At 38.7% G+C, this 22,500-nt stretch overlaps 1 protein-coding gene across 1 annotated transcript in view; it reads right to left on the bottom strand.

Annotated features, from left to right (window-relative positions):
* tcf7l1b (transcription factor 7 like 1b) overlaps window positions 1–21,570 on the bottom strand; it is an 86,491-nt gene extending 64,921 nt beyond the window's left edge. Inside the window, exons 1-3 of the mRNA XM_056246921.1 lie at window positions 20,768–21,570; window positions 20,589–20,661; window positions 19,030–19,157 (exon numbers count right to left, since the gene is read on the bottom strand). Of these exons, the coding sequence (XP_056102896.1) occupies window positions 19,030–19,157; window positions 20,589–20,661; window positions 20,768–20,953 (387 nt within the window). The 5' untranslated portion in view covers window positions 20,954–21,570. The remainder of the gene's footprint in view (window positions 1–19,029; window positions 19,158–20,588; window positions 20,662–20,767) is intronic.
* Between the last annotated feature and the right edge of the window lie 930 nt (window positions 21,571–22,500).

The following is a 22,500-nucleotide window of genomic DNA, read 5'->3' as shown; positions in this document are numbered from 1 at the left end:
TGGAAAATCGATTTTACAATCGATTCAATGAACACTTGTGTCTCAAAAATCGAACAGGATTTTTTCACAAAAGTGACAGCCCTATTTGTGGTGCAGTAAATCTACACAATATGGTGGGGATACACTGAACACAATACGCATGGCATCACCGTTTACACAAATTCAGTTGTAAACAGTGTTGTGTAAACGGCCACTAAAACATCTTAAAAACAGCCGCTATTGACTCGTTTGATACATTTTAACACATACACACAAAATTACTGAAACTAAAACATTACTTTTAAACCAGATTTATTCAATTTACTTAAATATTTCAAAACAGAAAATCGCCAAATATTGGCTGATTTATCGGCTAACTGGCAGATAAGTCACTATTACGCGGTGATATTTTGTGGCCCCCTACTTGACATTAAAGTTTAATGTTAGTGCGGCCCGTCGTTGCGTGTGCCGCGTTTAAAAAAAAAAAAAATTGTTATCCCTTATGGGCTACCATAGATAGTCTCGTGACAGCTTACGGTGGGTTTGTTGTCAATAGTTGTCATAGACAACCGCGAAGTACAAACATACTGCGCCTGGAAAAAATGAGCGCGTCGCTTCAATTATGAGCTATACATGTGTAGAAGGAATTCAATAAGACGGGCAGACATGACTGCAAATATTTGTATTTCAAAAGCAATAATTGTTTTTCTAAGTATAATAAAAGGAAATGTGCCTTCCAAAAAAAACATTCAATATCATTAATGTGTTGTATAAAGAAAATAAAAAGGACATAAGCAAATATAAATATCACAAATATGTGTTATAGACAAAGAAAGTTTGTAAAATGAACTTCAACTGTCAGAAGGACAGCTCATGAAGAACCAATCATGTACAGAAAGGAATGTTCAAATTCAGAGGAACTGTTCAGAAGAAACGTTAATAAATATTGAGAAGATTGGATCAGTTGTGCTCCTTTTTTGGAATACTTGAATACTATTTTTTGTGGAATACTTGATGCGGCCCAGCCTGACCCCGACTCTACCTCCAGCGGCCCCCAGTTAAGTTGAGTTTGAGACCCCTGATATAGACTATTACAAACCTGTTCAAAAGCTTGGGATAGATGAGGTTTGTTAAAAGAAACTGATACTTTTATTCAGCCAGGAGGAATTAATGTGATCAAAAGTGATCAAAATCATTTTTTCAGATTTCAGAAGAAAAATGTATCAAGATATTCACAAAAAATAAGCATTTTCATCATGGCTATTTTCAGTCTATGTTAATTTTTTTCATATGATGTTGGAGTGAAGCAGGGACTTTAGGAAGGTATTTGATTATATCTATCAGGTCTTGATTCAATCTAAAATGTGAAAAGTTGCATACTATAAATGTTGACAGACGGCTGGACTGAAGCGGTTGAAAGTAAAATCAGGGATTGGAGATTCAGAGATTTCTTTCTTTGGAATTACACACATGACGAATCATGCTCGATCAATAAAGTGTGTATTCAAGTAAATTAAAGTATTATTATGTGTATTAAAGTAAACAACTGAATGACACATTCAAAACACATCGAATGACTCTTAAAAAATGGCAAACACATAATTTTTCACACACATATCGTATTCACCCGAACTTCATGTTTGTATGATATTACATTCAAGGTTGAGGCTATATAATTAAGAGAGGGAAAGTAACTATTTTCTCATCATGCACACAGTCACACACACACAAACTAAAGACTGTACAAGCAGTAAAGTTTAAACGAGAGTAAGAGGTGTGTGTGTGTGTGTGTGTGTGTGTGTGTGTGTGTGTGTGTGTGTGTGTGTGTGTGTGTGTGTGTGTGTGTGAGCTGTAAGACTCTGAGCTGCTGCTCTGGTTTCTTTGTCCTGTCACACATGCCAGTCTAAAACACTCAAAGAGCCCATTCACTACCAGTGCTGCACTTGCCAACACACACACACACTGTCCTTTCCTCTTTACAGTCCAACGTAACGCATACATTCCCATGTGCTGTGAGGACAACACACTCACTCCTGCTTTGCTAAAATGATCTTAGAAACTCAAATACAGGCTAAATCCATCTTAGAAATTAACAATGGAGTGTCACGTGTGTGTGTGTGTGTGTGTGGGGAATCCCAGGGCCTGAACACACACGCTAAACCCACATTTTTATGAGTTTGAGTTTAAGCATGATTTGAGCTAAATACGCTAAATGTATGATTCCATTGTTCTCGGATTTAAGTATGATTTCAAATATGGTCATAAAACAATCTTGACGTGCACTTTTGTCATTCCAGTAGATGAGAACTGTATTTGTTTTCCTACCAAGATGGCCGCCAATCCTTTTAACCAGGACACGAACCCAAGTGAAATACCACTGTGTCCCAGTAAATTATTACTAATATTACTTTCAAAGGAGATTATCATATACCGACCATAATCATTATACCGGAGAATCATATTGCGTGTTTTCTATCAGCTGTGTAAAAATGGAAATAATTCACTCTTTTGATCTAATAGGTCAAACCAGTTTGCCAAAAAGTCCTCAGTTTGACTCATTCGGTTTGATTCATTTTGAAATGACTCGGTTTGATTCAGATAGATGGATAGCCAGACGGGATTTAAACTGTCGACTGAAGACCCAACGTTTGGGTTGAAGATGAAAAATGTACCAAGCTCAATGTTCTCTCTCCATTCCTGATGTCTAACACACACACACACACACACACACTCACAGTGTTCGGCTGATCTCGCGTCTGTCAGAGCAGAAACTGAAGCTGATGCTCTCCGTGTGTCTCCGGTCGCGTTCATATGTAAATTGCGTGAGCTTATTTTGTTCATTAGATTGAAAGATCTGCGCAAACCCCAACATTTACTCCCCCATAGACCCTCCGCTCGAAGAAATCAGGACAGAAGTGTTTGAAAGTGGACAGAAGAGACGGATTAAAACACCAGGTGTAAACAGGGCCTTGGACTCAGTGTGTCTGGGATCAGTATTGACAAGATGTGTGTGATAGACTTATGCATTTACACATTTTTTGTCTTGAAGCATATTAAAAACACCACATAGACATATAAATAACATTAAAAGCTGTAATTTTCACCACAGGGGACTTTAACTATAATAATAACCCTGGTTCTGTGAGCAACGCAGACCTTGTAACCTTAACTTAAAATAAGGATAAAACAGTTTCAGCTTTTTGGACTGCAGTTTAAACCCAAAAAATACAGTGTGAACACAATCCGGCAGGGGAGAGTAACCGAACACTGATTCAGACCAAGCAATCGAACCAAATGTTCAAATTTCAAGGCAGTTTGATTGTGATGTTGTCTAGTGGAGTTATTCTAGTTAATTGTAATAGCGATTATTGATTATGATCATCACAATTTACATTGAATGTTGTTTTGAATAGCTTTATACCATTGTTTGAAGCGACTGCAACCCATATCGTTATATCAAAATAAACAAGTTGAAAACAATCTTCCTGAAAAACTTTTATTGCTCTTCTATAGCATTTGGCCTCAAATGTCAAATATTCATTTATTTAAAGAAACCAGAGCAAAGTAAACAATATGCATGGTGTTATAATGTTCTACTAAAACTAAAATTAAAACTAGCTGGGGAAAAAAAACCTTAAGATAAGCTGTAAAAAAAAAAAACACAAAATAATGTAAGTGGACTTTCCTGTTGTAATTGCGGCTTTGAACGATTACATAATTGTGGCATTCGTAATTATAATCGTGATTACAAATGCGATTAATTGTGCAGCCCTAATTTCACCCGTCACACTTAATCTTGATCAAATCAAGAGTCCCGTGATGTCATCCCATGTGACGTAGGATCCACAACCACATCCCCGTGATCTCACGGATCCAATGGAAACGGTGACTAGAACGATGTGATACTTGTGTAAAGCTGCACTGAAAAGCCCGTCGACTGTTTGGGACCGTTGTTGTTGCAAAGTGTCTTGCCTGGAGCCGCCTTGTTAAACTTCCCTAATCGTTTACATCTGGAGTTGCACGGAGAGGAGGGGAAGGAGTCGGGATGAAGCAGGAAAAACAGAACCGGATATTCATGAGCACAGAGGCATATCTCGTGACGATACCGAGAGCAAGACAAAACAAATAAACCTGGAGGGAAAGAATAGCTTCATTCTTTCTTCTGCGCGCAACATTGGAGGTGTCGTCTTATCATTAGTGCGTCTTTTTCGGGAGAATATCAGTGTCACGGCACTCGGGTGTTTTCACGGCCCGCGTCTGACCTGTGGGCCGAGAAAGGGCCTTAAAACAAACACGATAGTGATCAGAGATCCTCATCTGGACGTGCCTGTGTCCAGGGGCCGTGTTTTCACATGACAGCCTGCTCTTGCTGAGCGCGGAGACGACGCTGATAGAAGTGAGAGAGTAGAGGTCTGGGGCTTGTTAGGCCAGAAACACACGTTGAACAACAGACGCCCATGCATGGCATTTCAAGTGGACTGTGCTGTGTGTGCATACTGTGTGCTTGTGCGTTCATTTGCTGGCAACAAATCTCAGTCACCTTTAGATCCATGCGTTTATGCATTATTTTCTGAAACGGTTGCTCCATGCTCTTCATTAAAGCGTTCTATGCCATTAGCAACAAAAAAAGAGCATTTAAAAAAATATAGAAGGCTGTATTGTTAACAGGGTTCCTGCACACTTTTGAAAGTCAAATTTAAGGCTTTTTAAGACCTTTTTAAGACTTGAAGAAATCAAAATTAATACCGTACATTAGGGCTGTGCAGTATTGACAAAAATATATCTTGATATTTTCAACGTTTTGTTGATAATAATTAGATGATATTTTACTGATTGTGTTATAGGTTTGGTCTGTTTAGGTCTAGGTCTGTTGGGGTCTGTTGTTGACAGCTGACTCACGAAGATATTCATATTTTTCATATTCTATGCAGTGGTCAGTTCACAGCAGTGACAGAAATTAATATTTTAATTAAGGGGCAATATTTGCCACCTTAAATTGATTTTTTCAGGGGCATTTTCATGTTACAGTCAAATTAAATCATTCAATCAAAATCCATCTTTGCAGTGCAGAGGTGACAGAAGCGGCATCAGAAGTGGCATTAATTTATTTACACTCCATTTACAACTGCATAAATAAAGCTATGAGATATATATTTTTAAATCAATATTCAATATTTAAATATGAAATGATTTCTAATTTTAACATTTTATTTAAAGGGTACTTTAAATATGAAACCGCAGCGGCAAATCACTGTCTTAATAAGTGAGTTGAGGGAGTCATTCATTCAACCGATTCGTTCAAACGGCTGATTCATTCGGGAAAGAAGCAAGTGATTCGTTCAAAACGCGGATTTCAGTCAAGAAATAATCGCTGTCGGTTGCATTGAGACTCTGCTACAGTTTCATTTTGAAATTATAGTCGGCGAAATAAAGGGAAAACAAACAATATTGACAATATTGTGTCTAAAAAGTAACTCAATGTTAACTTATTGTTAATTTAACTGTTGTATAACATAAATATCAAAATTGGAATTGTGCACGGGAAAACGGCACTCTTTCTGATGTGATATTCTAATATAAGAACATAATATGATATAAATATAAGACAAAAACTAACTTGGGGACATAACCGTTACACTGCACACATCACGCAGTGAAAGCACGAGAGACAAATGCGATGTCAGCTCGCAGTGCCTCGTACATTGTTAAAACAATGATTACAATATCATAAAATACAATACACATCGCACACCATACGCACATAAAGAATGAACTTACAACTGAACTGACATTTACGACCTTTCTTCTCCTTCTCTCCTCTCGCGTGCAGAAGACAGTTATGCTGCCGCGACTCGCGAGTGACGCGAAATGTCACGTGAACTAGCAAATCCACAAAGATAGAATAATAAATAAATAAAAATACGTACGCTAATTAGATGGTTTTAATTTGGAAAGCTTTTAGATATGTCTAAGTCAAAGTGTCATCTAAAATTTAAGACCTTTCATAAGTAAAAATAAGACTTTATAAGACTTTTTATGGCCTTACATTTTAAAAATCTAATTTAAGACTTTTTAAGACTTTTTAAGGATCCGCGGGAACCCTGGTTAACATTGTTTATAATGCAGTCCTTCCAGAAAAACGCAGAGTTTTTTGTGATTGTTGCAGGCAAAAATCCTTGATTATGCGGCCCATTTTCTTTAAAAATGTGATGGAATATGCGGGATATTTATGCAATTTTTTGCGATGAAATTGCGAGAACTTGCAAAAACTGCGGTTTGATGAAAAAGAGAAAAAAAAAGTGATTCCCCAACACCCTGTTCTCACAAGGCTACTACCTTAATGTAAAGAGTCATTTGTTATTACTTCCTATGATAAGCAGGCATATACATCACAGAAAGTGCTGGGAATATTTCATTTCTCATCTTGTTTTATTTCAGACTGTAACGAGTGGAAATAAGGTGTGGCCCCTTTAAGAGCTGCGCGCTCCCTGTTGAACTGTCTGCAGTGTTATATTGTATGTGTGCGGCTCGAACACCCCATGTGTGCGGGTAATTTCTGTTTTATGCTACTTCTTTTATCTTATTTTGTTTATTAAGTAACGATGTGGACGGTAGAACGCGTGACAGACAGTTATACGAGTTCGATTTGGGAATAAAGGGCGAGTTGTCTCCGTGAGTCTGTCTGGCCTCTGCAATCACTTCAGCTGGGAGCTATCCCTATTTTTCTTCCCGACACAACGCGTTACAAGACCTTAATAAACACATCAAACTTACAAAACATTGATGAGTCAAACAAGTTCTGTAGCTTTACTAGAGGAATATGCTACAACTTCTGTAAAAATGAATAAATATTTAAAAATAAAGTGTGCTCCTGTTTTACAGCTTTCCGATGATGTTCACGTCGCGTAATTACGTCACTTCATAACGTTCCCATGGCAACAGGGGGAAACGGCGGCTCTCGTGTGAAGCAAACGCAACATTTTCCAACTTTCTGCTAAGATTTGTGACTTTTTTTGCGACGAAAATGCGGGGATTATGAAATCATGCAAGCCCCGCATATTTTGCGCGGAAATCAGCAATTTATGCGGCGAAATCGCGGAGTATTTGGAAAAATGCGACCCCCGCATAAATATGCGGACTTTGGCTGATTATGCATTGAATTCAGCGATCGCATAATCGCGTTTTTCTGGAGGGACTGATAATGGAATGAATAACGATGGCATGAAACACTGCCAAGTATAAAATGCAGTATATTTAAGGTTTATTGCAAAATTGTCAAATATAAATTTACACTGCAGTTTAAATGTTTTGGGTCCATAAGATTTAAGAAATTAATACTTTTATTCAGCAAGGACACATTAAATTGCTCAAATGTGAGAGTAAAAACATTTATGATGTTACACAAAACATCAAATAAATACATTTATATTTTAAAAAATGTATATTAATTTATAAATGTATAAATAAATATATGAAATATTATAATTATACATAAGTTACATGTACTTACCATAGTAATAACAGTAAATTATGCATAATTACGTGCAACTAACCCTCAACCAAATCCTAATCTATCCTAACCCTATAGTGAGTACATGTAGTTGCTTAATATTACTCAGTACTTAAATATATAAATCACACTGTAATAATGACACCTTAAAATAAAGTGTAACGTCATAACTTAATCTGAGGAATTACATAGATTAGTTCGATATCTGCTAAAGGCGAGTGTCAAATATGCACGTTTTACTTCATGTACTTCAAAACAACTTTGTCGTCTAATTTCTTTCATGCAACTGTAAAACAACTGTGTTTAATATTCCTTCCATCCACACCTCCACCTTTCCTCTCCTTCACCCCCTTCCGTTTTACTCATTTCCTTATCATCACTATCACTTTTCCCTCCTTCCACCCACCAACTGTGCAGCATGTCAGCCTCGTCTCTCCAACTCTCTCCGCTAAGCTTTAACTGAAACCATCTGCTAGGAATACCAGACTGATGAAGGTCTGGTTGGGAGTGTAACCCCCCCCCCCCCCCCCTCCCCCTCCCCCTCCCCCTCCCCTCCCCCTCCCCCTCCCCCTCCCCTCCCCCTCCCCCTCCCCCTCCCCCTCCCCCTCCTCCACCCCCTCCTCCACCCCCTCCACCACCACCCCACCACCACCACCCTTCCCTCGCTCTCTTTCTGCACAATCAGATTTTATTAGCGTACACTCCAGCACTTAGTGTTCTGGTTTTAAGAGCACTGATGGCTCTTAATGTGAAATAAAACCCTGGTCTCCACGTGAGGGGCCACACATGATCCGGAGGGGCCCCGGTGTATTCGAGGGGGTGCGAAGCCCTGCTATCAATCAGCCGAAGAGCCCTTATCACGCCGGAGAGAGAGACGGATGACCCCCACACCCCGCCAGGCCACGGGGGGTTAACCTTGGCCCACCGGTCGGGGGCTTTAGCCTGGTCTAACACTGATACCACAAGACCTAGAGGGGCAAGTGGGTATTAGTGGGACATATGATAAGTGCATGCATGCATATTTGTATACTTAAAGGGCACGTGACAAGAAGGTATTAGTTTGACATGCACAGAAAAACAGGCCTATATTTCATCACGGTCGGCTTTATTTCTGACCCTAGAGCAGCTGCGATATCTTGCTGAACCAACATGAAGTGCATCGCATTGTTTTCCCAAGCATTTTCCACATTGTAGAGCTAGTGCTTCGGTATATGCGTTCTCTATTACCCCTTTTCCACCAAAAACGAACTGGTTCGGAACTGGTGCTGGTTCAAAGTTGGATCGGAGTTGGTTCAACTTGCGAACCTTCTCTGAACCTGTTTGTTTTTCCACTGACTAGAGCGCCCAGCGAACGACGTCGTTACGTCACTGTGTACGTCGCCATACATCTTAGCTAGAAACGCTTGCAAGTACAACATTACTTTGGGATTATCTCTAACTCGTGAACCAAGAAGGCTTTAAAAACAATTGAAATATGTAAGTCTTTTAATCTTTTCCTTTGATATGTAATATTTTCTGATTAGTTATGTACTCCTGTCTTGTCTATTTTTTTCTTTCCATTTATTTGTTCTATATTGTGACTGTTTTCTCCTTTGCTTACATAACGTTTTCAATAAAAAAAAAAACTAAAAAAAAAAACTAGAAACGCTTGCGCCAACTTCAAGCATAACAATTACAATGGCGGACTACATCGTGTTTGTGCAAATGTTTCTCCTGGCTTTGCGATCCTATATTATGTCAGAAAATATGTTATCTAAACCCGCCCCCAGCTCCCGAGGTAAGCATGACGTGGTAAAAGAACGGTTCTAGTCCAGCAAAGAGTTGGTGCCGCTTTGGAACCAGTTTTCCTGGCCGAGAACCGGTTCTTTGGCTGTCGAAACACAAAGAACTGGTTCGCGCGCAGGCACCGGCTCCGAACCGGCTCTCAAAATGCGTTGGTGGAAAAGGGGCATCAGGGAGTGGATGGCAAGGGCTCATGACATGACTGAACATGTGTTGTTATTGTCAACTAACACCATTTAAAAAAAAAGCATTTAATTAAAATAAAGCTGAAATAAGGACCAAAAACTACTGAAAAATTACTAAATTATACAAATTAAAGCTAAATGGAATTTTAAAAAACGAATAAAAATGACAATGAAAATAAAAGCTAATTCAAAATATTAATAAATAGTTTAATAAATAAATAACACTGCTCAGAGTCTCATTTTTAATAGAAGACGGAGCACCGCTTAAAATAAAAAGAAATAATGCGATGTTTTCAAAAGTAAACTTTTCAATAATTAGACAGACATACTTAAAAATGCAACAATGCATAAATAACTTTTCAATAAATGTTACAAACTAATAAATAAACATGTAAGATTCCATTTTTAATTTGTTGCAAACAAAGATTTTTAGAGGGGATAGTTCACCCAAAAATCATTGATTTCCATAGTGTTTTTTGTCACAAAAGCATCACTCTCATAGAAAGGTCTCCACAGAGCGTTAGCCGAAACACATCTGGAATATTCCATCAGTGAGACGACGCCAGGTCTTTGAGAGCAAGGAGTAAACTGTTTGAAAACACCCACTACACCACCAGCTAACAAATATAGACACTGAACTAACAAATCAACTCCCACAGTAATGAAGGCCCCTGTAAAGTCACTGCATCCTTCTGCGCTCGGCCTGTTTTTAGCCCTCGGTTTTAATGTTAGATCATAGTGGTTAGTGGGTGTATTTGCTGAGCTAATGTTGATGTTAGCCAGCTCCCCTAAACTGAGCAAAACTAACACCGAGTTAATCTGCAGACACATTAGCTCAATTTTGGCGAAATTTCACAGACAAAAAAAGGTCCATTGTCTATAGTGTATCAATGTATGAAGCACAGATCACATGATATGAAAGCTTGTTTTCACCGTGACTGAAAAACTATTTTTTATCTGGCTTTTTTTCCTCAGAATCACAAGATATAAACTCCCAATTGTGCAACTAAGTGATAAAGTCCAAATTGCGAGATATAAACTCACAACTCGGCTCACAATTCTGACTTTATAACTCCAGATTGCAAGTTTATATCTCACAATTGTGACTTTATAACTCCCGATTGCAAGTTTATCTCACAATTGTGACTTTATAACTCCCGATTGCAAGTTTATATCTCACAATTGTGACTTTATAACTCCCGATTGCAAGTTTATATCTCGTAATTCTGACTTTATAACTCCCGATTGCAAGTTTATCTCACAATTGTGACTTTATAACTCCCGATTGCAAGTTTATATCTCACAATTGTGACTTTATAACTCCCGATTGCAAGTTTATATCTCGTAATTCTGACTTTATAACTCCCGATTGCAAGTTTATATCTCGCAATTCTGACTTTATAACTCCAGATTGCAAGTTTATATCTCACAATTCTGACTTTATAACTCCAGATTGCAAGTTTATATCTCACAATTCTGACTTTATAACTCCAGATTGCAAGTTTATATCTCGCAATTCTGACTTTATAACTCCCGATTACAAGTTTATATCTCACAATTCTGACTTTATAACTCCAGATTGCAAGTTTATATCTCACAATTCTGACTTTATAACTCCCGATTACAAGTTTATATCTCGCAATTCTGACTTTATAACTCCCGATTACAAGTTTATATCTCGCAATTCTGACTTTATAACTCCCGATTACAAGTTTATATCTCACAATTCTGACTTTATAACTCCCGATTACAAGTTTATATCTCACAATTCTGACTTTATAACTCCAGATTGCAAGTTTATATCTCACAATTCTGACTTTATAACTCCCGATTACAAGTTTATATCTCGCAATTCTGACTTTATAACTCCCGATTACAAGTTTATATCTCGCAATTCTGACTTTATAACTCCAGATTGCAAGTTTATATCTCACAATTCTGACTTTATAACTCCAGATTGCAAGTTTATATCTCACAATTCTGACTTTATAACTCCCGATTACAAGTTTATATCTCACAATTCTGACTTTATAACTCCCGATTACAAGTTTATATCTCACAATTCTGACTTTATAACTCCAGATTGCAAGTTTATATCTCGCAATTCTGACTTTATAACTCCCGATTACAAGTTTATATCTCGCAATTCTGACTTTATAACTCCCGATTACAAGTTTATATCTCACAATTCTGACTTTATAACTCCAGACTGCAAGTTTATATCTCGCAATTCTGGGGGGAAAAGTCAGCTCAAAATTCAGACCAAGCTGTTTTCTGTTGATCAACACAGCGAATCCACATGACCAACTTGAACCCGATTTAAAATATGCATGGGAAAATCTTGCCTCACACAAAATACCCCATTGTGGATTCCTGTTGATATAACTGGATTTCACCTGCAAGAATTCACCAAAAAATGGTACATGTGACCACTCCTTAAGATTCAACATACCACGTTCATCATCCGGACACCTAATATGACAAATATCAACCCTGGGTAGGAATGCTACAGATTTTGTTTACGAACTTGTTTACGAAGCTCGTTTCAGGCGAAGAAAATAAAAACTCAAGCTACTGTATCTCAACGCTATTCCCTCATATTAGTGGGAATCAGCACCACAGTCCGCTGAGAGTCCGAGAGAAACTTTAAAAATCGGATAAACAACTTGTCTTGTCAAAAACATCCCAGTGCCGTATTAAAGTGGGCGCCTTCTGTCTGAACCTGGCCGACTCCAAAGCGCCCGCCTCAGATTAATAAATTGATGAAAAAATACATTTATACACACACGCTCATCCCAAGCAGCTTCAAAGGCCTTTCATTGATGTCACTGAACGTAGCGAGTGTGTGTGTGTGTGTGTGTGTGTGTGTGTGTGTGTGTGTGTGAGGAGGGCTGGTTGGTTCGCCAGTCCTCACGGGGGGTCGAATCTCTCCTGAAGGGCCTTGCTCTTGAAAAGCCAGTGAAGGCTATAAACAGAATATGTAATGGCAGGGACTGAACAGAGGGAGGGATGATGGGCAAGCGATGGGTGGCAGAAGGGGTTGACGCCAACTCCCGTTCTCCTAAGAGAAAGCAAGGAGGAGGGAAGGCCAAGGCTGGCAATGTTTCACACAATTCAAAGACTGTAGAGCTCGCGCAATGCACTCATAGTTTTTCTAGGACACGAGTTGAATGGTTGATGGGTTTATAGAGAGCTTATGTTTGGACAAGAACCTTCAACATCTCGACTCCACAACCATCTAACATAATGTGAGACAAATACGAGAGGTCAACGAGAAAAAGTTTCTTCACCTCCACTGTTTTTGTCCAATGTCTTTTCAAAGGATCTCGGCACTCCAGCGCAAAAATATAACTTAGTAGATGGTCGAAAATGAGGCTGTGAAGGACAGAAATACAACCTGTTATTCGTGAAACCAAGGAATGGTTTAACCCAAAATTTTAATTTACTTGCCAACTAATTACCGATTAAAAACCAGGTACCATTTCCCAAAAACACGACGTATGACCATCTTAAAGAGGACCTATTATGCTATTTTCCATGATCATCTATCTTTAGTGCATAATGTTGTTGTATTGATCATGAAAAAGCTCTGAAAAGTTACAAAGTCCCTCCAGCGGGAGTTATTCTCTATATCAGTGTCACTGTTTCTGAACTCCCTGAGTAGTCTTGAGTTTTCTTCCGGGAACGAACACGTCACAATATTCCTCTTTTAAATAATTCCCACCCCAAGGTATGTGCAAAATAAAGGACTAGTCTAGCCGACCAATCAGATCACACTATGCTTTTCAGAAGGAGGGGCTTCATAGAGACGGAAACGAAACATATTCTAGTAGACCTCAAAAACAAACTTTGTAAAAGGGCATAAGGATTTTCCAAAGGGTCCAAAAAGTACTAGTGAACAAAAAATATATATATAGGACGTGAAAATTAGGGGCCTTAAGACAGCATGACATATTACACACTGCATTTTGGTTCCCTGCAGCCATTTATTTATTATCAATGGAAAAATTAACAAAAATGCTGAGTACACAAATGAACATCAATCCAACGCATCTACCTTTAGACAAAAGCCAAATGTTTGCCAAATGACATTTGCTTGTTTTTAAGGCTGAAAAAACCATGTAGAAGTCAGTCGAGACTGTTTACACAGTTGTGATCGCAGCATCAACAAAGAGAACATTTGGCAACGTCGCCATCAACAGATCTGTCTCTCTCTCGCTCACTGGTGAGCAAACACACACGGTCAGTGTATAATCATAATGATCAGTCTGTAAAAGTTAGTTACACAGACTGAAGACATGAAGGGGCGGTTCAACAAGAAATGAAGATTCTGTCATCATTTACTCACCCTCATGTCAGTCCAAACGAGTCACGGAACAAAAAAAACAGACATTTTGAAGAATATTTACGCTGCTCTTTTCCATACAGTGGAATAAAAGTATCATAAAATAGTCCATTTGACACACCTACCATATTCCAAGCCAGCTGACTATGTTGGTTTTTGTCATTTTTTAAAGTTGAAAGCAAAAAAAAAAAAAGAGCAGAGAGAACATTCTGCTTTTTGTGTTTGGTGGAAAAAAGAAAATCATATGGGCAACATCTTTGAAAAGTGCGTAAATTACGACAACTTTTCCTTTTTGGAACCAAACAGGTAGAGCCACTAACACACACCAACAGTTTACTCACACAAGGACAGGATATTTAAAAAATAAACACACACACACAATAGCACTATTGACTCAAAGATTTTAAGTGCTAAGAGTGAGAAAACCTGAATGTGTAAAAATTGCCAGGGGAAACCTGGAATGCCGTAAAATACATGTGGCATGAGCTATGATGCTCAGGCATTACAAAAGTGTGTGTTTGTGTGCGAGTTTGCCCTGTGCTATTCTTCCCCAAAAGACAAGACTAAACAGTTTAAAATGCGTTTCCACTGAGGTGTGTTTGTTTGCCGGTGTGGGCGGCACAACACAAAAGCCACAGTTACAAGGTTTGGCGAGTCACTCGGTTCCTTGTTCTGTAGACGCTCGGGCCCAAAACCTGAATGCGTTAAAATAACACAGGACTGTGCTGAAAGCTTTTGCACTGGGAGGTAGAGACCGAAATTGAATGAAAAAAAAAGAGTCTGAAAACCGATTATGACCATGTGCTTCAATGGCTTTTCCAGGAGAGTGAAGAGACTTGACCAGAAAATCATTTCAGCGTGTAAATGTGCATTAAAATACAATGTTAGAAACCGCCACAGGCCCTTGAAAAACATTTAGGATTGAATGCATTCAGTACGTTTACAACACTACATGTCAAAACCTGTCATAGAAATGAATAGAGGCATTGCTGTGGCTTGAAAGGGAAGAGGTTGTAATACAGGACAACGACTGTTATGAGATTATCTTTGACAACGCAACTTTTTTTTTACATGTTGCGAGCTGGATTCGAACTCATTTCGCCCAAGTGAGCACCAAACTTCAATATGTTTTATCTGCCTGCAAATCACAAAACAAGGAAGGATTTTAAAATCTTTCCAATGCCACATTAAATGAAAGTACTAAAATGTGACTTAATTTTATTTCACCAACAAACGCATTGTAAAATGACCCAATATATCGAGTTCTCTCTGTTTCCAACACAAGCCCCTCGCACAGACGATTCCTCAGGCAAAGCTTGAGCATTCATCTCAGTGACAAGCATTGAGAAGAGTAGAGCTGGTTGGCCGACACACTCAATCCTTAAAAACAGTCCCACTGGATTATTGAGGAATGTCAGCTTCGAGCAGGCCCTAAATCAATTATGGGAAATCTGCACGCCTGCATTTCCCCACATCTTTCCCTTCTGTCACTTCATACCTCTGTTTCTTTCCATCTTCCACTTATTAATGTCTTCTATTCAGCTCTTTTTCTCCAAACTCGGTTCTACACAACGCTTTTTAAAGTTATCTGGATGGTTGTCCTCGCTGCTAGCTGAATAGAAATGTGAATAAAAATCCAACAACAAGCATGAGGTCTGAACTGAACTCAATGGCTTTGGCTAATCTTGTGCAGATCTGAGTGTAAGGCCACAAAACACTTAAAGAAAAGGCTTTTTTTTTCTTTATAGCAATTTATTTCATTGATGTGTGGAAGGTCTTTAGCATTCACAATTGTATTCAAGGTTAGTGATTTGAATTAAAGTGTAGGTCTGAACACACACCCACTTTTCACCAACAGATTCAGACTGATATTTCTTTAAATCGTCCAGTTGCAGTGTTGCCATGTTTACATAAGACACATTCTTGCGTTCAAAAACAGATGGGAGGAGCACACTGTGAATGAATTTTTTTTTGTTATATATATATATATATATATATAAATATATGCAAAAAAAAATATTTTAAATGTACTTTTATTTTGTTATAAATAGACTACAGCTAGCCAATCTATCTAAATTACTATTTTGTCATTACAACAGTTCCTATTGCAAAGCACATCACACAATAAATATGATGTAACCTGTCACTCAACAACAATAACCTCATTAATCACAGCATGTTAAGCGTTTCTAAACGTCGAAGAATGTTTAAAAAATTTTTTTAAAGGATTAAAGAATGCTTTTGTTTGTATTCCTTAACTAAAACCACAGGTATTCAAAACTGCACATTCCCTTTGGCAATTTTCTTTTACTTCCCTTTTTTATACACAACAAAAGAAAACTATAAATATTCCATGAAGTCTGTGAATTCAGAGGAGCTTCTCAATTCCACCTCGGGGGTTTCAGAGCAACAGCACAAGAAATGTACATATTAGTTTAGAAGTGACATGATTAGAAGTTCACTCTATGTGCGACTGCGGCATTCAAGGCCTGCTTTGAGTGTTGTGCAATCTCTCAGATATACCTGTAACATGATTTGTGTCTATATAGATAGTTGTTTGGTTAGGAACGTGTAAGTAAATATAAATGTAAACAAACCTCACAGAACCGGACATCAATTTTATTGCATTTGCCCTGTTACACAAATATAGTGCATCATATAAAAGGCAAGAGACCAAAATATTCCTGACATTTTTCAGTAAAATGATTTGAGAAGAAAAATTGCTAATGTAAAAAAAAAAAAACTTTTCTTTTGAAACAGACTCAATCTTTCATCCCATGGTGAAAGTTTAATGGCTTTCGTCCAGACAAAGAACATTTCTCTTTTATATTCAGTTCCCCAAATTCTCCACTTCTACTGTAGAAAACGTTGAACCTATTGAACACCTGGATGACACTGTCAAATTACTCAAATTCTGAATGCAAAAGACTTATGCTTATTCCTGGCAAACATACTCTACGTTTGTGTAAAAGTTGGAGCGCAACCACAGAAGATCATCCAGATTCTGACGGGCTCCCTCAAGTTTTGTTTGGAAACTTCCTTATGTGATTTTGACAGCTGTGACTGAGGCTGTCTGAGCGAGAGCTTAAGATTAGAGTGTAAATATCTGAAGTATGCCAGCTACTCATTGTCTGACGCGCAGCTCGCTCTAGAGGTGGCGATTGACAGGCTAAGCCCATCTGCCTCAATGACCTCCCGTTTCACTCGGTCCACACTGGGATAGATCCGAAAGGCTTAAAGCACGAGAGCCGGAGATATCTCTTACTCCGGGATGATCTGTTTTCAGGAACTTTCAGATAAAAATACGAGCACCAATATGCTCGGGTTCTGGAGGTTATGAACTCGTAGCGATTCGAATACTGTGAGGAATAATACGTTTTAAATGCCTCTTTTTCAAAACACGATGAGGGAAAAGATTAGATATTTGGGTCTCGCGTGTACATCCGGATGCATTCGGTTACTGTGGGAAATCTTTTGACCATCTCCCATCAGCTAAACGAATTAAAATAAGTTATAATCCTTATCCTGAATGACATCATCTGAATGTTCGCTAGTAAACTCATATTAGCCTCTGGCTCTTTAATGCGCATTATATTAGTGGTAACTGAGGGCTTCTGTGCTTGTGATATTGACGTAATTCCCCAACATTGAGTCAAATATGGTTCCGCGAATACTTGGCCGTGGTAAACGAGTCGTAACGGAAATCTTGCACAAGTTTGCGAGTTGCAGGTACAGCCCGAGGCGATGAACCATGATGATTTAAGAAATAGGCTCTTCCCACAACAACACACTATAGGCTGAGGAACAAAAGAGACATGGGTACCACTACTACTATGCATCGCGTCTGTAAGGAGCAGCCATTAGGCTAATGAGGGCCAATGGAGATCCCAATGAAGCCATCAGCATTCACTCAGAATCACAATGTAAGACTAACGCCTCAGGAATTGAATGGAAGGGATTGGGAAGGAGGGAGAACCCGTACGGACGAGTGAAAAGAAACGGAGAGGCCAAGTAAAACTTGCGCGAGTGTCTGGAGAAAGGGGGGGGGGGGAAGAGATTCGCAACTTTTCGCTCAAACGCTTGGCCGTGTCCAATCAAATCACACTGCGATTCAGAGTAAAGCAGGAGGATTAGAGCTCCGGAATAAACAATGGCTGTAAAACGTGTTGATTTGGGGAGACGGCTTACGGTTTAGCCAAAAAAACACTCCCGTTCTCCTTTTTTTCTGTGCAAAGAACCAACCGTTCATTCTCTTTTCCTGCAGAGCGCTGACGCATAACGCCACAGCAAAGCCATACATGAATGCCTGCTGAGTTCTTTGCAAATTGGGTTGAAAAGACCCAATGCTGGGGCTAAAAGGGCAGTCAACCTTTCCCAGACGCGAGCACAAAACTCAAAACACATCTATAGGCAAAATCGGACAAGAAGAGCGAACACCCAGATAGAGTTTCAGTGTGACAGATCTCTTCTCTCGGCCAGTCTAATCTTATTTTGAAGAAAGCTAAACAAGCAGTCTGAATATGCTTAATTACAGCCCAGTGGCAGACAGCACTAAATTAGATTCACTGGGTATTAGATCAATTAGCCAACCATTTTACAGGCAAACATGAGGAATCCAAAGCGAAATGTGAGGCTAAAACACTTTAGACACAAGATTTGGGCAAATCTGATCCGGTAAACGCTGGCGATAACTCAACATGATCTCTTGGACTGCAAATAAATGAATGCGAATCTGTCAAATGCAAGTCAAACAGCTAGAGTACACAATTAAAACCAATTAAACAGTTTAATAGCCTCAAACTTGAACTAATGCTAAAATGACATCAAGTCTCAGCAATCCACTTCCACATGCATATTCCTTAAATAACATGAAATTACACAAATAAAGTCTACAATCAATCCACTTCCACATGCAAATTCCCTAAATAACATGAAAAAAATAAAGTCTACATTGACTGGTGATCTGGTGGCTAAAACTCAATTTCCATTAAAGGGGCCGATTTGTTTATGCTCTCAAATAGGTGGCTTTGGAAAATGGTCGAAACCGTAGACGGTGAAGGAGACAACCATACGATATTCAAAATAGTGGTTGACCAGGGATCCTTAATAAGGAAAAATGTTGGTTTGTGTCCATACGAGGGCCATTATAAACTCTCCTATGACGTTTCTCACTGGCTCTTGAACTCAAGAGATGCACAGAGACAGATAGTGTGTTTAATGGCACTCACCGTTCTTGCGCTAGGAGACAGGGCGCCGTTGGACAGGTAAGGACTGGAAAGATCTGGGATCATTAGAAATGGGTAGCCTGGATAATGTGGGCTCTTAAAAAATCCTCCATCTTGCTGTCTTCTCAAAGCTTTACAGGGGAGAGAGGAATGATTAGGGATCCATGTGTGGACAAACATTTAAGTAAAGAACAAGTATGGCAAGCTGTTTTAACATTTATTCCCATTATTGATACCAATAGAACTTATTTTTGTACCTAATACAATATTAACTAGTATCTTTTTTAATACCATAAGTAACTTTTCATTGTTTTCAGATGTTCACTTCCAACTTCAATGTATTGTAATGGTTTATACAAGCAATTGTTCATTAGACAGTAGTACTTATTTATGACTAACAGCACCTATTCCAGATTTACACCGAGTGTCATAAAAAAAGGTATTAGTATCTATTTTCAATTCCCATCCCTACTCTTTTTCTGTATATCTGTTCACATTGTTGTTTTAAATGTGGCAAATATCAGATTCCAGTGTGAAAAGATCATGGTCCTGAACTCATCTGCATGCACAAAAGACATGTCATAAGGAAGTCAACACGGAAGACATTAAAGTAAGTGATTACGCGTTTATTTATTGTGTGATCTGCCATGGGAGCCAGCGAATTTATGCGCAGGCAGGCAATATTAAAAACAAAGAGGAGGCTGAGAAAAAAGAGATTTTTAAACATTTATGTTTTGCTTGAATATAGAGCTGTCACCATAATACTTATGAGCCCTGACATATTAATGTCCTTCCACTGACTACCTTTCTAACTGTCTTGATAACGTCGGGTATGTAAAATCTTTTAAGTGACTCCCATGAGCGCAGAATTGTGATTTAAAAGACGCTTGAATTCTGATTTGACTGTTCAAACTGAGGTCACTTCGCAAAACATTTGACCTGTATCTGATTTAGTACCACATATGGAAGTGGCCAAATCATAATCGAAAAGATCAGATTCCATGTGGTTTGTGCGGTTCACACTGTCATGACAAAAACGGTCACATAAGAAAAATCAGATTTAGGCCACATTTACCTGCAGTCTGAACGTAGCATAACACTCGTTCTCTCACTGGTTTGTTGTTTTTTTTACTTGTAATATATAATATTTATGACCTCGTAATCTTTAAAGTCGTAGTGATATCAGCATTGACTATTTACTTTGTTACCTCACATTAGTCTTGTGGTGAATAATTAATCAGTGCAAGAAATTAATAAAAATTTCAAATGGCTAACTTACCTTTAGTCTAAATTATAACACTTTTACAAAAAAAAAAACAGATTTGAAACTGATGTAGAATTGGTCTGCACACTAAAAAATAGGTAACAGAAATACTGAAACTATCTGAATAGTTACTATACTGTTTGAAAAAAAGTACTGTGTGAAATTGGAAAAGGAACCAGTCAGAGTAAGATTACTTCCAAGTCATTTAAAAGTACTAGCTAGTAGTAACAAAAACAAACTACTTTTCAAAGAATAATTGTTAAATCGGACTGCCATAGCAGCACCAGAGAGCTCTTACCCTCGGCGAAATACTCTCGGGCTTTCTCATAACTATCATGATCAGGTCTTGGCTGTGGTCTCCTCTCGGTTTGCTGAAGGACAGACGAGGAACGGAGAAAAACAAAGCAGAAAAGTTATTTTTCCGTCGGCAACAACCACATCCATGTGTATGTCAACATGCGGTTGTGTCTGACTTACCTCAGAATCAGATGAACTGCTGTTATTTTCCGACTCGTTCACTAGAGAGGACTTGACATCGTCCAGATCTCTCTCGGCAGAAACGTTTTCGGAGATTTTGTCCTCTTGTTCTCCCTCATCTTTGAATGGGATCATTTCATCGTTCGCCCCCAACTCATCCCCTCCACCTCCGTTAAGTTGTGGCATGTTTACGAGCGTCTTGCAACGGTTACAAAATCTAGAGTTTGTGTTGACTCTGAAGTGCACGAGAACGTGTCAGTGCGGGAAAAAACACACGAGATATTTCAGAAATAATCCTTGACACATGAATTTAAATCCAATTTGTCCATGATTACGTGCGATCACACAAAGCTCGACAGTTTCATCGGTATCCCTGCAACAAACTCCAGTCAAGCGCTGTGTCCTCTTCTGCTTGTCGTCCCGACAAAACTTACCAAACACAAATAAAATAGTATTTTCACCCGATTCTACATTCCACATAGACCGAATGAATCGAGCGCCAAAAGTTGAGCGACTTTTTCTTTAAAAAAAAAAACGCAACCGTCAGTTAAATGCGCGTGAACAAAAGTTGCAACGGTCGCGGTGCCTCCGTAGTCTCTTATCCCAAAGAAAGACGTGTTTTAATCGCGTAAAACACAGATTCCTCCTCAAATCAGCTCGCTTCGTCCACGTTTTGAATCACCACCGTCATGTTTGATCAATGGTCTCTGAAAACGGTGTGTTTGGACGTGAAGAGGTTCCGTTGCCCTGTACGTTGAGCTGCTGATGGGGAATGCGCAAGCACGCAGCAGCGCGTGAGAGTGTGTGTGTGTGCTGGACGAGCAGAATGCAGAGGAGGAGTTAAGAGCTGAAAAACGACACTCCATTCAGAGCACACACACTCACTCAGAGAGGTTTAAAGGAACAGTTTGTTCAGGGCTTGATTCTTGAAATAGTTCAATGACACCAGGGCTTGGGATTGTGTTATTTAAGCAATATTACAAGAGCACGTTCTTCAGAAATTCAGCACGGCTTATAAATTCGGACGTATTCAATAACAGCAGGATTGTTTTTATAAAACAGTTAAACAAGTTATTAATATCGAGTAGCGTTTCGGACAAATTTGTCAGTTAAGTTTATATTTCATCTGCATCATGAACGAAAAGAGAAACCTGCTCTGAGTTTTTCAAAGTTACCATGAAATCAAAATTATAATTTTTTATGGAATATTGCATTATTATAAATTATTTATCCGTGCGCATCATCTTTAAAAAAATAATAATAATCGTGTGATCTCGTAATCTTTAAAGTCGTAGTGATATCATCATTGACTCTATTTACTTTGTTACCTCACATTAGTCTTGTGGTGAATAATTAATCAGTGCAAGTTAATACAGAAAAAAATGTGTTTGTCGTGGTATAATCTTAATCCAAATCTGAAAATTAGCTTCCAGTTCCTTCTCTGATGACGTCAGTTTGACGGCTTGGGTTAAATATCCTTAACCACGCCCCTCCAACGTTAGTCTGCTATGAGCGAGAGATGGAGGATGGTGCAAAAGTAAAACCTCGCACTCTTCAATATACCGTTTCACTTGGATATTCGTCACAACACTGAAGTAAAGTCGGTTGCAACTTCCGGTTCACGGCGATATCTCGGCTGCATACCTTCATCTGACCGAGTTTTGAAGGCAGCATAGATGCATCCTTCACTGCCTTTGATTTCCCACAATCCTGTGCGTTCCATTCGGTGACAG

The sequence above is a fragment of the Rhinichthys klamathensis genome, unplaced genomic scaffold (genome assembly GCF_029890125.1).
Source record: "Rhinichthys klamathensis goyatoka isolate OS25496 unplaced genomic scaffold, OSU_Roscu_1.1 h1tg000040l_1, whole genome shotgun sequence".
NCBI classification, from domain to species: domain Eukaryota; kingdom Metazoa; phylum Chordata; class Actinopteri; order Cypriniformes; family Leuciscidae; genus Rhinichthys; species Rhinichthys klamathensis.
The sequence above is the reverse complement of the archived record's forward strand: the minus strand, read 5'-3'. Positions and strand labels throughout refer to the sequence as shown.